Here is a 15,070-nt window from a genome sequence, read left to right as displayed (position 1 = left end):
TTGTCTGACTGAATCAGCACCGGTTGGTTTCGAAGCAGAGGCTCCGCTTGACTCAGGGCGTTGTATATGGCCCTTAGTTCCAGGATATTTATGTGCAGACAAGCCTCCTGACTTGACCACAACCCTTGGAAGTTTCTTCCCTGAGTGACTGCCCCCCATCCTCGGAGGCTCGCATCCATGGTCACCAGGACCCAGTCCTGTATGCCGAACCTGCGGCCCTCGAGAAGGTGAGCACTCTGCAGCCACCACAGAAGAGACACCCTGGCCCTCGGGGACAGGGTGATCAGCCGATGCATCTGAAGATGCGATCCGGACCACTTGTCCAACAGATCCCACTGAAAGATCCTCGCATGTAACCTGCCGAAGGGAATAGCTTCGTACGATGCCACCATCTTTCCCAGGACTCGCGTGCAGTGATGCACCGACACCTGTTTCGGTTTTAAGAGGTCTCTGACTAGAGTCACGAGCTACTGAGCCTTCTCCGCCGGGAGAAACACCTTCTTCTGGTCTGTGTCCAGAATCATGCCCAGAAAGGGCAGACGCGTCGTAGGAATCAGCTGCGACTTTGGGATATTCAGAATCCAGCCATGCTGCTGCAACACTTCCTGAGAGTGTGCTACGCTGATCAGCAACTGCTCTCTGGACCTCGCCTTTATGAGGAGATCGTCCAAGTATGGGATAACTGTGACTCCTTGCTTTCTCAGGATCACCATCATTTCTGCCATTACCTTGGTAAATATTCTCGGTGCCGTGGAGAGCCCAAACGGCAACGTCTGGAATTGGTAATGACAGTCCTGTACCACAAATCTGAGGTACTCCTGATGAGGTGGATAAATGGGGACATGCAAGTAAGCATCCTTGATGTCCAGAGACACCATAAAATCCCCCTCTTCCAGGCTTGCAATGACCGCTCTGAGCGATTCCATTTTGAACTTGAATCTTTTCAGATAAATGTTCAGGGACTTTAAATTCAATATGGGTCTGACCGAACCGTCCGGTTTCGGTACCACAAACATTGTGGAATAGTATCCTCTTCCCTGTTGAAGGAGGGGAACCTTTACCACCACCTGCTGGAGATATAACTTGTGAATTGCCGCTAACACTACTTCCCTTTCCATGGGGGAAGCTGGTAGGGCCGATTTGAGGTAACGGTGAGGGGGCATCACTTCGAATTCCAGCTTGTATCCCTGAGACACAATCTGTATAGCCCAGGGATCCACCTGTGAGCAAACCCACTGGTGGCTGAAATTTCGGATACACGCCCCCCACCGCTCCTGGCTCCACCTGTGGAGCCCCAGCGTCATGCGGTGGATTTAGTGGAAGCCGGGGGGGACTTCTGTTCCTGGGAACTAGCTGTATGGTGCAGCTTCTTTCCTCTACCCCTGCCAAGAAAGGATGCACCTCTGACTTTCTTGCTTCTTTGTGAACGAAAAGGACTGCATTTGGTAATACGGTGCTTTCTTAGGCTGTAAGGGAAATAATAAGAATTTACTTACCGATAATTCTATTTCTCGTAGTCCGTAGTGGATGCTGGGAACTCCGTAAGGACCATGGGGACTAGCGGCTCCGCAGGAGACTGGGCACAAAAGTAAAGCTTTAGGACTGCCTGGTGTGCACTGGCTCCTCCCCCCATGACCCTCCTCCAAGCCTCAGTTAGGATACTGTGCCCGGACGAGCGTACACAATAAGGAAGGATATTGAATCCCGGGTAAGACTCATACCAGCCACACCAATCACACCGTACAACCTGTGATCTGAACCCAGTTAACAGCATGATAACAGAGGAGCCTCTGAAAAGATGGCTCACAACAATAATAACCCGATTTTTGTAACAATAACTATGTACAAGTATTGCAGACAATCCGCACTTGGGATGGGCGCCCAGCATCCACTACGGACTACGAGAAATAGAATTATCGGTAAGTAAATTCTTATTTTCTCTCACGTCCTAGTGGATGCTGGGAACTCCGTAAGGACCATGGGGATTATACCAAAGCTCCCAAACGGGCGGGAGAGTGCGGATGACTCTGCAGCACCGAATGAGAGAACTCCAGGTCCTCCTCAGCCAGGGTATCAAATTTGTAGAATTTAGCAAACGTGTTTGCCCCTGACCAAGTAGCTACTCGGCAAAGTTGTAAAGCCGAGACCCCTCGGGCAGCCGCCCAAGATGAGCCCACCTTCCTTGTGGAATGGGCTTTTACAGATTTTGGCTGTGGCAGGCCTGCCACAGAATGTGCAAGCTGAATTGTACTACAAATCCAACGAGCAATAGTCTGCTTAGAAGCAGGAGCACCCAGCTTGTTGGGTGCATACAGGATAAACAGCGAGTCAGATTTTCTGACTCCAGCCGTCCTGGAAACATATATTTTCAAGGCCCTGACTACGTCCAACAAACTTGGAGTCCTCCAAGTCACTAGTAGCCGCAGGTACCACAATAGGCTGGTTCAGATGAAACACTGAAACCACCTTAGGGAGAAAATGAGGACGAGTCCTCAATTCCGCCCTGTCTGAATGGAAGATCAGATAAGGGCTTTTACAGGATAAAACCCGCCAATTCTGACACGCGCCTGGCCGAGGCCAGGGCCAACAACATGACCACTTTCCATGTGAGATATTTTAACTCCACAGATTCAAGTGGTTCAAACCAATGTGACTTTAGGGACCCCAAACTACATTGAGATCCCAAGGTGCCACTGGAGGCACAAAAGGAGGCTGTATATGCAGTACCCCTTTTACAAACGTCTGAACTTCAGGAACTGAAGCTAGTTCTTTCTGGAAGAAAATTGACAGGGCCGAAATTTGAACCTTAATGGACCCCAATTTTAGGCCCATAGACACTCCTGTTTACAGGAAATGCAGGAATTGACCTAGTTGAAAATTCCTCCATCGGGGCCTTACTGGCCTCGCACCCCGCAACATATTTTCGCCAAATGCGGTGATAATGCTTTGCGGTTACATCCTTCCTGGCTTGATCAGGGTAGGGATGACTTCATCCGGAATGCCTTTTTCCTTCAGGATCCGGCGTTCAACCGCCCTGCCGTCAAACGCAGCCGCGGTAAGTCTTGGAATAGACAGGGTCCTTGCTGGAGCAGGTCCCTTCTTAGAGGTAGAGGCCACGGGTCCTCCGTGAGTATCTCTTGAAGTTCCGGGTACCAAGTCCTTCTTGGCCAATCCGGAGCCACGAGTATAGTTTTTACTCCCCTCCGTCTTATAATTCTCAGTACTTTTGGTATGAGAGGAAGAGGAGGGAACACATACACTGACTGGTACACCCACGGTGTTACCAGAGCGTCCACAGCTATTGCCTGAGGGTCCCTTGACCTGGCGCAATACCTGTCCAATTTTTTGTTTAGGCGGGACGCCATCATGTCCACCTTTGGTTTTTCCCAATGGTTTACAATCATGTGGAAGACTTCTGGGTGAAGTCCCCACTCTCCCGGGTGGAGGTCGTGCCTGCTGAGGAAGTCTGCTTCCCAGTTGTCCACTCCCGGAATGAACACTGCTGACAGTGCTATCACATGATTTTCCGCCCAGCGAAAAATCCTTGCAGCTTCTGCCATTGCCCTCCTGCTTCTTGTGCCGCCCTGTCTGTTTACGTGGGCGACTGCTGTGATGTTGTCCGACTGGATCAGCACCGGCTGACCTTGAAGCAGAGGTCTTGCTTGGCTTAGGGCATTGTAAATGGCCCTTAGCTCCAAAATATTTATGTGAAGTGATGTCTCCAGGCTTGACCACAAGCCCTGGAAATTTCTTTCCTGTGTGACTGCTCTCCAGCCTCGCAGGCTGGCATCCGTGGTCACCAGGACCCAATCCTGAATGCCGAATCTGCGGCCCTCTAGAAGATGAGCACTCTGCAACCACCACAGGAGAGACACCCTTGTCTTTGGTGACAGGGTTATCCGCTGATGCATCTGAAGATGCGATCCGGACCATTTGTCCAGCAGGTCCCACTGGAAAGTTCTTGCGTGGAATCTGCCGAATGGAATTGCTTCATAGGAAGCCACCATTTTTCCCAGGACCCTTGTGCACTGATGCACTGACACTTGGCCTGGTTTTAGGAGGTTTCTGACTAGTTCGGATAACTCCCTGGCTTTCTCCTCTGGGAGAAAACACCTTTTTCTGGACTGTGTCCAGGATCATCCCTAGGAATAGAAGGCGTGTCGTCAGGATCAGCTGCGATTTTGGAATATTGAGAATCCAACCGTGCTACCGCAGCACTATCTGAGATAGTGCTACCCCGACTTCCAACTGTTCCCTGGATCTTGCCCTTATCAGGAGATCGTCCAAGTAAGGGATAACTAAAAACTCCCTTCTTTCGAAGGAGTATCATCATTTCGGCCATTACCTTGGTAAAGACCCGTGGTGCCGTGGACAATCCAAACGGCAGCGTTTGAAACTGATAGTGACAGTTCTGTACCACAAACCTGAGGTACCCTTGGAGAAGGGTAAATTGGGACATGTAGGTAAGCATCTTTGATGTCCAGAGAGACCATATAGTCCCCTTCTTCCAGGTTTGCAATCACTGCTCTGAGTGACTCCATCTTGAATTTGAACCTTTGTATGTAAGTGTTCAAGGATTTTAGATTTAAAATTGGTCTCACCGAGCCGTCCGGCTTCGGTACCACAATAGTGTGGAATAGTACCCCTTTCCCTGTTGCAGGAGGGGTACCTTGATTATTACCTGCTGGGAATACAGCCTGTGAATGGCTTGCAATACTGTCTCCCTGTCTGAGGGAGACGTCGGTAAAGCAGACTTTATGAAACGGCGAGGGGAAGACGTCTCGAATTTCTTGAGACGGGCCCCCACCGTGCCTGAGACCGCTTGTAAAGCCCCAGCGTCATGCTGAGGACTTTGCGGAGGCGGGAGAGGGCTTTTTTGGGAATTGGCTGTTTGCTGCAGCCTTTTTCCTCTCCCTCTGCCACGGGGCAGAAATGAGGCGCCTTTTGCCCGCTTTATGGGGCCGAAAGGACTGCGCCTGATAATACGGCGTCTTCTTAGGTTGAGAAGCTACCTGGGGTAAAAATGTGGATTTTCCAGCCGTTGCCGTGGCCACCAGGTCTGTTAGACCTACCCCAAGTAACTCCTCCCTTTTATAAGGCGATACTTCCATATGCCTTTTGGAATCAGCATCACCTGACCACTGTCTTGTCCATAACCTTCTTCTGGCAGAAATGGACAGCGCACTTACTCTTGATGCCAGTCGGCAAATATCCCTTTGTGCATCACGCATATATAGAAATGCATCTTTTAAATGCTCTATAGTTAGTAATATACTGTCCCTATCTAGGGTATCAATATTGTCAGTCAGGGAATCCGACCAAGCCACCCCAGCACTGCACATCCAGGCTGAGGCGATTGCTGGTCGCAGTATCACACCCGTGTGAGTGTATATACATTTTAGGATATTTTACTGCTTTCTGTCAGTAGGTTCCTTAAGGGCGGCCGTATCCGGGGACGGTAGTGCCACCTGTTTAGACAAGCGTGTGAGCGCTTTATTCACCCTAAGGGGTGTTTCCCAACGTGCCCTATCCTCTGGCGGGAAGGGGTATGATGCCAATAACTTTTTAGGAATTATCAGTTTTTTATCGGGGGAAACCCACGCATCATCACACACTTCATTTAATTCCTCAGATGCAGGAAAAACTACAGGCAGTTTTTTCTCATCCAACATAATACCCTTTTTAGTGGTACTGGTATTATCAGAAATGTGTAAAAACATTTTCCATAGCCCAATCATGTAACGTGTGGCCCTACTGGAAGTCACATTCGTCTCTTAATCGTCGACACTGGAGTCAGTATCCGTGTCGGCGTCTGTATCTGCCATCTGCGGTAACGGGCGTTTTAGAGCCCCAGATGGCTTTTGAGACACCTGGACAGGCACAGACTGAGTCGCCGGCTGTCTCATGTCATCAATCTTTTGTAAAGAGCTGACACTGTCACATAATTCCTTCCATAAGCTCATCCACTCAGGTGTCGACTCCCTAGGGGGTGACATCTCTGTTACAGGCAATTGCTCCGCCTCCACCTCATTTTCCTCCTCATACATGTCGACACAACGTACCGACACACAGCACACACACAGGGAATGCTCTGATAGAGGACAGGACCCCACTAGCCCTTTGGGGAGACAGAGGGAGATTATGCCAGCACACACCAGAGCGCTATATATATATATATATATACAGGGATAACCTTATATAAGTGTTTTTCCCCTTATAGCTGCTGTATTGTTATACTGCGCCTAATTAGTGCCCCCCTCTCTTTTTTAACTCCTTTCTGTAGTGTAGTAACTGCAGGGGAGAGCCAGGGAGCTTCCCTCCAACGGAGCTGTGAGAGAAAAATGGCGCCCGTGTGCTGAGGAGATAGGCTCCGCCCCCTTCTCGGCGGCCTTTTCTCCCACTTTTTAGGTGAGTTCTGGCAGGGGTTAAAATACACCCATATAGCCCTGGGGGTTATATGTGGTGTATTTATGCCAGCCAAGGTGTTTTACATTGCTGCTCAGGGCGCCCCCCCCTAGCGCCCTGCACCCTCAGTGACCGGAGTGTGAAGTGTGCCTGAGTAACAATGGCGCACAGCTGCAGTGCTGTGCGCTACCTTGTTGAAGACTGATGTCTTCTGCCGCCGATTTTTCCGGACCTTTTCTTGCTTCTGGCTCTGTAAGGGGGCCGGCGGCGCGGCTCCGGGACCGAGCTCCGAGGCTGGGCCTGTGTTCGGTCCCTCTGGAGCTAATGGTGTCCAGTAGCCTAAGAAGCCCAATCCACTCTGCACGCAGGTGAGTTCGCTTCTTCTCCCCTTAGTCCCTCGATGCAGTGAGCCTGTTGCCAGCAGGTCTCACTGAAAATAAAAAACCTAAAACTAAACTTTTCACTAAGAAGCTCAGGAGAGCCCCTAGTGTGCACCCTTCTCGGCCGGGCACAAAAATCTAACTGAGGCTTGGAGGAGGGTCATGGGGGGAGGAGCCAGTGCACACCAGGCAGTCCTAAAGCTTTACTTTTGTGCCCAGTCTCCTGCGGAGCCGCTAGTCCCCATGGTCCTTACGGAGTTCCCAGCATCCACTAGGACGTGAGAGAAATATGGTAAAAAATTTGACTTCCCAGCCGTAGCTGTGGAAACTAGGTCCGAGAGACCGTCCCCAAACAATTCCTCACCCTTGTAAGGTAAAACCTCCATGTGCTTTTTGGAGTCGGCATCACCTGTCCATTGCAGAGTCCACAGGACCCTTCTGGCAGAAATTGACATTGCATTTATTCTAGAGCCCAGTAGGCAAATGTCCCTCTGGGCATCCCTCATATATAGGACAGCGTCTTTTATATGCCCCAGGGTCAGTAAAATGGTATCCTTGTCTAAGGTATCCAGTTCCTCAGACAGATTATCTGTCCATGCTGCTACAGCACTACACATCCAGGCCGACGCAATTGCCGGCCTCAGTAGAGTACCTGAATGTGTATAAACAGACTTCAGGATACTTTCCTGCTTCCTATCGGCAGGATCCTTTAGGGAGGCCGTATCCTGTGACGGCAGGGCCACCTTCTTAGATAAGCGTGTCAGAGCTTTATCTACCCTAGGGGAGGATTCCCAGCGCATCCTGTCCGTTGGTGGGAAATGGTACGCCATAAGTAACCTTTGGAAATCAGCACTTTCCTATCGGGGGAATCCCACGCTTTTCACATAACTCATTTAACTCATGTGAAGGGGGAAAAATCATCTCTTGCTTTTTCTCCCCATACATATAAACCCTCTTGTCAGGGACAGGGTTTACCTCTGATATGTGCAATACATCCTTCATTGCTAAAATCATGTAGCGGATGGCTTTAGCCATTTTAGGCTGCAATTTTGCATCATCGTCATCGACACTGGAGTCAGAATCCGTGTCGATATCTGTGTCAACAATTTTGGATAGTGGGCGCTTCTGAGACCCTGATGGCCTCTGCGCTGTAGGATCAGGCATGTGCTGAGACCTCGACTGTCCCAAGGCTTCAGCTTTATCCAACCTTTTATGCAAGGAGTTTACATTATCAGTTAACACCTTCCACATATCCATCCAATCAGGTGTCGGCGCCGTCGGCGGAGACACGTCATTCATCTGCACCTGCTCTGCCTCCACATAGCCCTCCTCGTCAAACATGTCGACACACGCGTACCGACACACCACACACACAGGGGATGCTCTAAATGAGGACAGGACCCCCACAAGGCATTTTGGAGAGACAGAGAGTGAGTATGCCAGCACACACCCCAGCGCTATATGACCCAGGAATCACACAGTAACTTAGTGTTTACCCAGTAGCTGCTGTATATATGATTAAAGCGCTAAATTTATGTGCCCCCCCCTCTCTTTTTATCCATCTCTTTCTACCGTGAGTCTGCAGGGGAGAGCTTCCTCTCAGCGGAGCTGTGGAGAGAAAATGGCGCTGGTGAGTGCTGAGGAAGAAGGCCCCGCCCCCTCAGCGGCGGGCTTCTGTCCCGCGATTTTGTGTAAAATTAATGGCGGGGGCTCATGCATAATACAGTGCCCAGCTGTATATATGCTTCTTTTTTGCCAGGAGGTAATCAATTGCTGCCCAGGGCGCCCCCCCCCTGCGCCCTGCACCCTACAGTGACCGGAGTGTGTGGGTTAGTGTGGGCGCAATGGCGCACAGCTTCAGTGCTGTGCGATACCTCATATGAAGACAGGAGTCTTCTGCCGCTGATTTTGACGTCTTCTTGCTTCAACCCGCCGGCTTCTGTCTTCTGGCTCTGCGAGGGGGACGGCGGCACGGCTCCGGGAACGGACGACCAAGGTTAGGTTCCTGTGTTCGATCCCTCTGGAGCTAATGGTGTCCAGTAGCCTAAGAAGCGCAACCTAGCCGCAGTTAGTAGGTTTGCTTCTCTCCCCTCAGTCCCACGTAGCAGAGAGTCTGTTGCCAGCAGAAGCTCTCTGAAAATAAAAAAAAACCTAACTAAAATACTTTCTTATTAGCAAGCTCAGGAGAGCTCACTAAAATGCACCCAGCTCTATCCGGGCACAGATTCTAACTGAGGTCTGGAGGAGGGGCATAGAGGGAGGAGCCAGTGCACACCAGTAGTACTAAATCTTTCTTAGAGTGCCCAGTCTCCTGCGGAGCCAGTCTATTCCCCATCGTCCTTACGGAGTCCCCAGCATCCACTAGGACGTTAGAGAAATAAGCAATACAGGAAAACAATAGCTTACAGTTGAAGATAACATAGGACAAGTACAGGGTAAGTAAACATATATACAGCAGCAGACAACACTGAGATAAGTATTAGGGTGGCAGAAAACCGCAGGATTTGTTGCCATCGAAGTTGGTTTAAGTAAGAGGATGAAAAGCACATGAGGGAGGAGGGCCCTGCTCGTTAGAGCTTACATTCTAAAGGGGAGGGGCACACAGGTGACACAGATGGGGTAGTCAGTAAGTGATGATAAAACATTACCTCGTTTCCAATGGCTCTGATTTTTTCTAGGGCTTCTAGGAACCATTTCTCAGCAGTTTTCCAGCTGCACAGCAAAAAGAAGAAGTGGTGAAAATACTAGTACAGATGTCTAGAAGTGAAAGCCCTCAATGTGACCATAAGGCTTCCAGCTTATAATGCCAATATATCAATAGAGCAAATGAAAAGCTGTTCCGTTCTTTCAGACCCAACATTTTATATGTTGTAAAAATAAGATTTTACTCACCGGTAAATCTATTTCTCGTAGTCCGTAGTGGATGCTGGGAACTCCGTAAGGACCATGGGGAATAGACGGGCTCCGCAGGAGACTGGGCACTCTAAAAGAAAGATTAGGTACTATCTGGTGTGCACTGGCTCCTCCCTCTATGCCCCTCCTCCAGACCTCAGTTAGGATACTGTGCCCGGAAGAGCTGACACAATAAGGAAGGATTTTGAATCCCGGGTAAGACTCATACCAGCCACACCAATCACACTGTATAACTCGTGATACTATACCCAGTTAACAGTATGAAATATAACTGAGCCTCTCAACAGACGGCTCAACAATAACCCTTTAGTTAGGCAATAACTATAAACAAGTATTGCAGACAATCCGCACTTGGGATGGGCGCCCAGCATCCACTACGGACTACGAGAAATAGATTTACCGGTGAGTAAAATCTTATTTTCTCTAACGTCCTAGTGGATGCTGGGAACTCCGTAAGGACCATGGGGATTATACCAAAGCTCCCAAACGGGCGGGAGAGTGCGGATGACTCTGCAGCACCGAATGAGAGAACTCAAGGTCCTCCTCAGCCAGGGTATCAAATTTGTAGTATTTTGCAAACGTGTTTGCCCCTGACCAAGTTGCAGCTCGGCAAAGTTGTAAAGCCGAGACCCCTCGGGCAGCCGCCCAAGATGAGCCCACCTTCCTTGTGGAATGGGCTTTTACTGATTTAGGATGCGGCAATCCAGCCGCAGAATGCGCCAGCTGAATTGTGCTACAATCCAGCGAGCAATAGTGTGCTTAGAAGCAGGAGCACCTATTTAGTTGGGTGCATACAGGATAAAAAGCGAGTCGGTTTTCCTGACTCCAGCCGTCCTGGAAATATAAATTTTTAAGGCCCTGACTACGTCCAGTAACTTGGAATCTTCCAAGTCCCTAGTAGCCGCAGGCACTACAATAGGTTGGTTCAAGTGAAAAGCTGATACCACCTTAGGGAAATACTGGGGACGAGTCCTCAATTCTGCCCTATCCATATGGAAAATCAGATAAGGGCTTTTACATGACAAAGCCGCCAATTCTGACACACGCCTGGCCGAAGCCAAGGCCAATAACATGACCACTTTCCACGTGAGATATTTCAGATCCACAGTTTTAAGTGGCTCAAACCAATGTGATTTCAGGAAACTCAACACCACGTTGAGATCCCACGGTGCCACAGGAGGCACAAAAGGGGGGCTGAATATGTAGCACTCCCTTTACAAAAGTCTGAACTTCAGGCAGTGAAGCCAGTTCTTTCTGGAAGAAAATCGACAGAGCCGAAATCTGGACCTTAATGGAACCCAATTTTAGGCCCATAGTCACTCCCGACTGTAGGAAGTGCAGAAAACGACCCAGCTGAAATTCCTCTGTTGGGGCCTTCCTGGCCTCACACCACGCAACATATTTTCGCCAAATACGGTGATAATGGTTTGCGGTTACTTCTTTCCTGGCTTTTATCAGCGTAGGAATGACTTCCTCCGGAATGCCCTTTTGCTTTAGGATCCGGAATTCAACCGCCATGCCGTCCAACGCAGCCGCGGTAAGTCTTGGAACAGACAGGGCCCCTGCTGTAGCAGATCCTGTCTGAGCGGTAGAGGCCATGGGTCCTCTGATATTATTTCTTGAAGTTCTGGGTACCAAGCTCTTCTTGGCCCATCCGGAACCACGAGTATCGTTCTTACTCCTCGTTTTCTTATTATTCTCAGTACCTTTGTTATGAGAGGCAAAGGAGGGAATACATAAACCGACTGGTACACCCACGGTGTCACTAGAGCGTCCACAGCTATTGCCTGAGGGTCCCTTGACCTGGCGCAATATCTAGTTTTTTGTTTAGGTGGGACGCCATCATGTCCACCTGTGGCTTTTCCCAACGGTTTACCAACAGTTGGAAGCCTTCTGGATGAAGTTCCCACTCTCCCGGGTGTCGGTCGTGTCTGCTGAGGAAGTCTGCTTCCCAGTTGTCCACTCCCGGAATGAACACTGCTGACAGTGCTAAGACGTGATTTTCCGCCCATCAGAGAATCCTTGTGGCTTCTGCCATCGCCATCCTGCTTCTTGTGCCGCCCTGTCGGTTTACATGGGCGACTGCCGTGATGTTGTCTGATTGGATCAGTACCGGCTGGTTTTGAAGCAGAGGCCTTGCCAGACTTAGGGCATTGTAAATGGCCCTCAGTTCCAGAATATTTATGTGTTGGGACGACTCCTGACTTGACCAAAGTCCATGGAAATTTCTTCCCTGTGTGACTGCCCCCCAGCCTCGAAGGCTGGCATCCGTGGTTACCAGGACCCAGTCCTGTATGCCGAATCTGCGGCCCTCTTGAAGATGAGCACTCTGCAGCCACCACAGTAGAGATACCCTGGTCCTTGGAGACAGGGTTATCAGCCGATGCATCTGAAGATGCGATCCCGACCACTTGTCCAAGAGGTCCCACTAAAAGGTTCTTGTATGGAACCTGCCGAATGGAATTTTGCTTCGTAAGAAGCTACCATTTTCCCCAGGACTCGTGTGCAGTGATGCACCGATACCTGTTTTTGTTTTCAGGAGGTCTCTGACTAGAGATGACAGCTCCTTGGCTTTCTCCTGCAGGAGAAACACTTTTTTCTGTTCTGTGTCCAGAACCATCCCCAGGAACAGTAGGCGTGTGGTAGGAACCAGCTGTGACTTTGGAATGTATAGAATCCATCCGTGCTGTTGTAGCACTTCCCGAGATAGTGCTACTCCGACCAACAACTGCTCCTTGGACCTCGCCTTTATAAGGAGATCGTCCAAGTACGGGATAATTAAAACTCCCTTTTTTCGAAGGAGTATCATCATTTCTGCCATTACCTTGGTAAAGACCCTCGGTGCCGTGGACAGTCCAAACGGCAGTGTTTGGAATTGGTAATGGCAATCCTGTACCACAAATCTGAGGTACTCCTGGTGAGGATGGTAAATGGGGACATGTAGGTAAGCATCCTTGATGTCCAGGGATACCATGTAATCCCCCTCCTCCAGGCTTGCAATAACCGCCCTGAGCGATTCCATCTTGAACTTGAATTTTTTTATGTATGTGTTCAAGGATTTCAAATTTAAAATGGGTCTCACCGAACCGTCCGGTTTCGGTACCACAAACAGTGTGGAATAGTAACCCCGTCCTTGTTGAAGTAGGGGCACCTTGACTATCACCTGCTGGGAATACAGCTTGTGAATTGCCTCTAGCACAGCCTCCCTGCCTGAGGGAGTTGTCGGCAAGGCAGATTTGAGGAAACGGCGGGGGGGAGACGCCTCGAATTCCAGCTTGTACCCCTGAGATACTACTTGAAGGATCCAGGGATCCACCTGTGAGCGAGCCCACTGATCGCTGAAATTTTTGAGGCGGCCCCCCACCGTACCTAGCTACGCCTGTGGAGTCCCCGCGTCATGCGGTGGACTCAGAGGAAGCGGGAGAAGAATTTTGATACTGGGAACTGGCTGACTGGTGCAGCTTTTTCCCTCTTCCCTCGTCTCTGTGTAGAAAGGAAGCGCCTTTGACCCGCTTGCTTTTCTGAAGCCGAAAGCACTGTACCTGATAATACAGTGCTTTTCTTAGGCTGTGAGGAAACCTGAGGTAAAAATTTTTCTTCCCAGCTGTTGCTGTGGATACGCGGTCCCAGAGACCATCCCCAAACAATTCCTCACCCTTATAAGGCTCTATGTGCCTTTTAAAGTCAGCATCACCTGTCCAGTGTCGGGACTCTCATACCCTCCTGACAGAATGGACAATGCATTAATTCTGGATGCCAGCCGGCAAAATATCCCTCTGTGCATCCCTCATATATAAGACGACGTCTTATGTTCGCAAAATAGTATCCCTGTTTGACAGGGTTACAGACCACGCTGCAGCAGCACTATCTGCAGGTCTCAGTCTAGTACCTGAGTGTGTAAATACAGACTTCAGGATAGCCTCCTGCTATTTATCAGCAGGTACCTTCAAAGTGGCCGTATCCTAAGACGGCAGTGCCACCTTTTTTGACAAACGTGTGAGCGCCTTATCCACCCTAGGGGATATCTCCCAGCGTAACTTATCCTCTGGCGGGAAAGGGTACGCCATCAGTAACTTTTTAGAAATTACCAGTTTCTTATCGAGGGAACCCACGCTTTTTCACACTTCATTCACTCATTTGATGGGGGAACAAAACACTGCCTGCTTTTTCTCCCCACACATAAAACTCTTTTTTAGTGGTACTTGGGTTAATGTCAGAAATGTGTAACACATTTTTTATTGCCGGGATCATGTAACGGATGTTCCTAGTGGATTGTGTATATGTCTCAACCTCGTCGACACTGGAGTCAGACTCCGTGTCGACATCTGTGTCTGCCATCTGAGGGAGCGGGCGTTTTTGAGCCCCTGATGGCCTTTGAGACGCCTGGGCAGGCGCGGGCTGAAGCCGGCTGTCCCATAGCTGTTACGTCATCCAGCCTTTTATGTAAGGAGTTGACACTGTCGGTTAATACCTTCCACCTATCCATCCACTCTGGTGTCGGCCCACAGGGGGCGACATCCCATTTATCGGCATCTGCTCCGCCTCCACATAAGCCTCCTCATCAAACATGTCGACACAGCCGTACCGACACACCGCACACACACAGGGAATTCTCTGACTGAGGACAGGACCCCACACAGCCCTTTGGGGAGACAGAGAGAGAGTATGCCAGCACACACCAGAGCGCTATATAATGTAGGGATAAACACTATCACTGAGTGAATTTTCCCCAATAGCAGCTTGCATAAACAATATTGCGCCTAAATTTAGTGCCCCCCCTCTCTTTTTAACCCTTTGAGCCTGAAAACTACAGGGGAGAGCCTGGGGAGCTGTCTTCCAGCTACACTGTGAAGAGAAAATGGCGCCAGTGTGCCGAGGGAGATAGCTCCGCCCCTTTTTCGCGGACTTTTCTCCCGCTTTTTTATGGATTCTGGCAGGGGTAATTATCACATATATAGCCTCTGGGGCTATATATTGTGATTATTTTGCCAGCCAAGGTGTTTTTATTGCTGCTCAGGGCGCCCCCCCCCCCCCTCAGTGACCGGAGTGTGAAGTGTGTATGAGGAGCAATGGCGCACAGCTGTAGTGCTGTGCGCTACCTTGGTGAAGACTGATGTCTTCTGCCGCCGATTTTCCGGACCATCTTCATGCTTCTGGCTCTGTAAGGGGGCCTGCGGCGCGGCTCCGGGAACGAACACCAAGGAGGGGTCCTGCGGTCGATCCCTCTGGAGCTAATGGTGTCCAGTAGCCTAAGAAGCCCAAGCTAGCTGCAAGCAGGTAGGTTCGCTTCTTCTCCCCTTAGTCCCTCGTTGCAGTGAGCCTGTTGCCAGCAGGTCTCACTGTAAAATAAAAAACCTAACATATACTTTCTT

General features: G+C 49.9%; 1 protein-coding gene across 1 annotated transcript in view; it reads right to left on the bottom strand.

The window, feature by feature from the left end:
- Positions 1-15,070, bottom strand: part of CDC16 (cell division cycle 16) — a 170,805-nt gene that overhangs the window by 18,631 nt on the left and 137,104 nt on the right. The window contains exon 14 of the mRNA XM_063953395.1: positions 9,434-9,497. Coding sequence (XP_063809465.1) covers positions 9,434-9,497 — 64 coding nt within the window. The remainder of the gene's footprint in view (positions 1-9,433; positions 9,498-15,070) is intronic.

This window comes from Pseudophryne corroboree, chromosome 2 (assembly GCF_028390025.1).
Source record: "Pseudophryne corroboree isolate aPseCor3 chromosome 2, aPseCor3.hap2, whole genome shotgun sequence".
In the NCBI taxonomy this organism is placed as follows: Eukaryota; Metazoa; Chordata; class Amphibia; order Anura; family Myobatrachidae; genus Pseudophryne; species Pseudophryne corroboree.
This window is presented reverse-complemented; position numbering and strand designations above follow the sequence as displayed.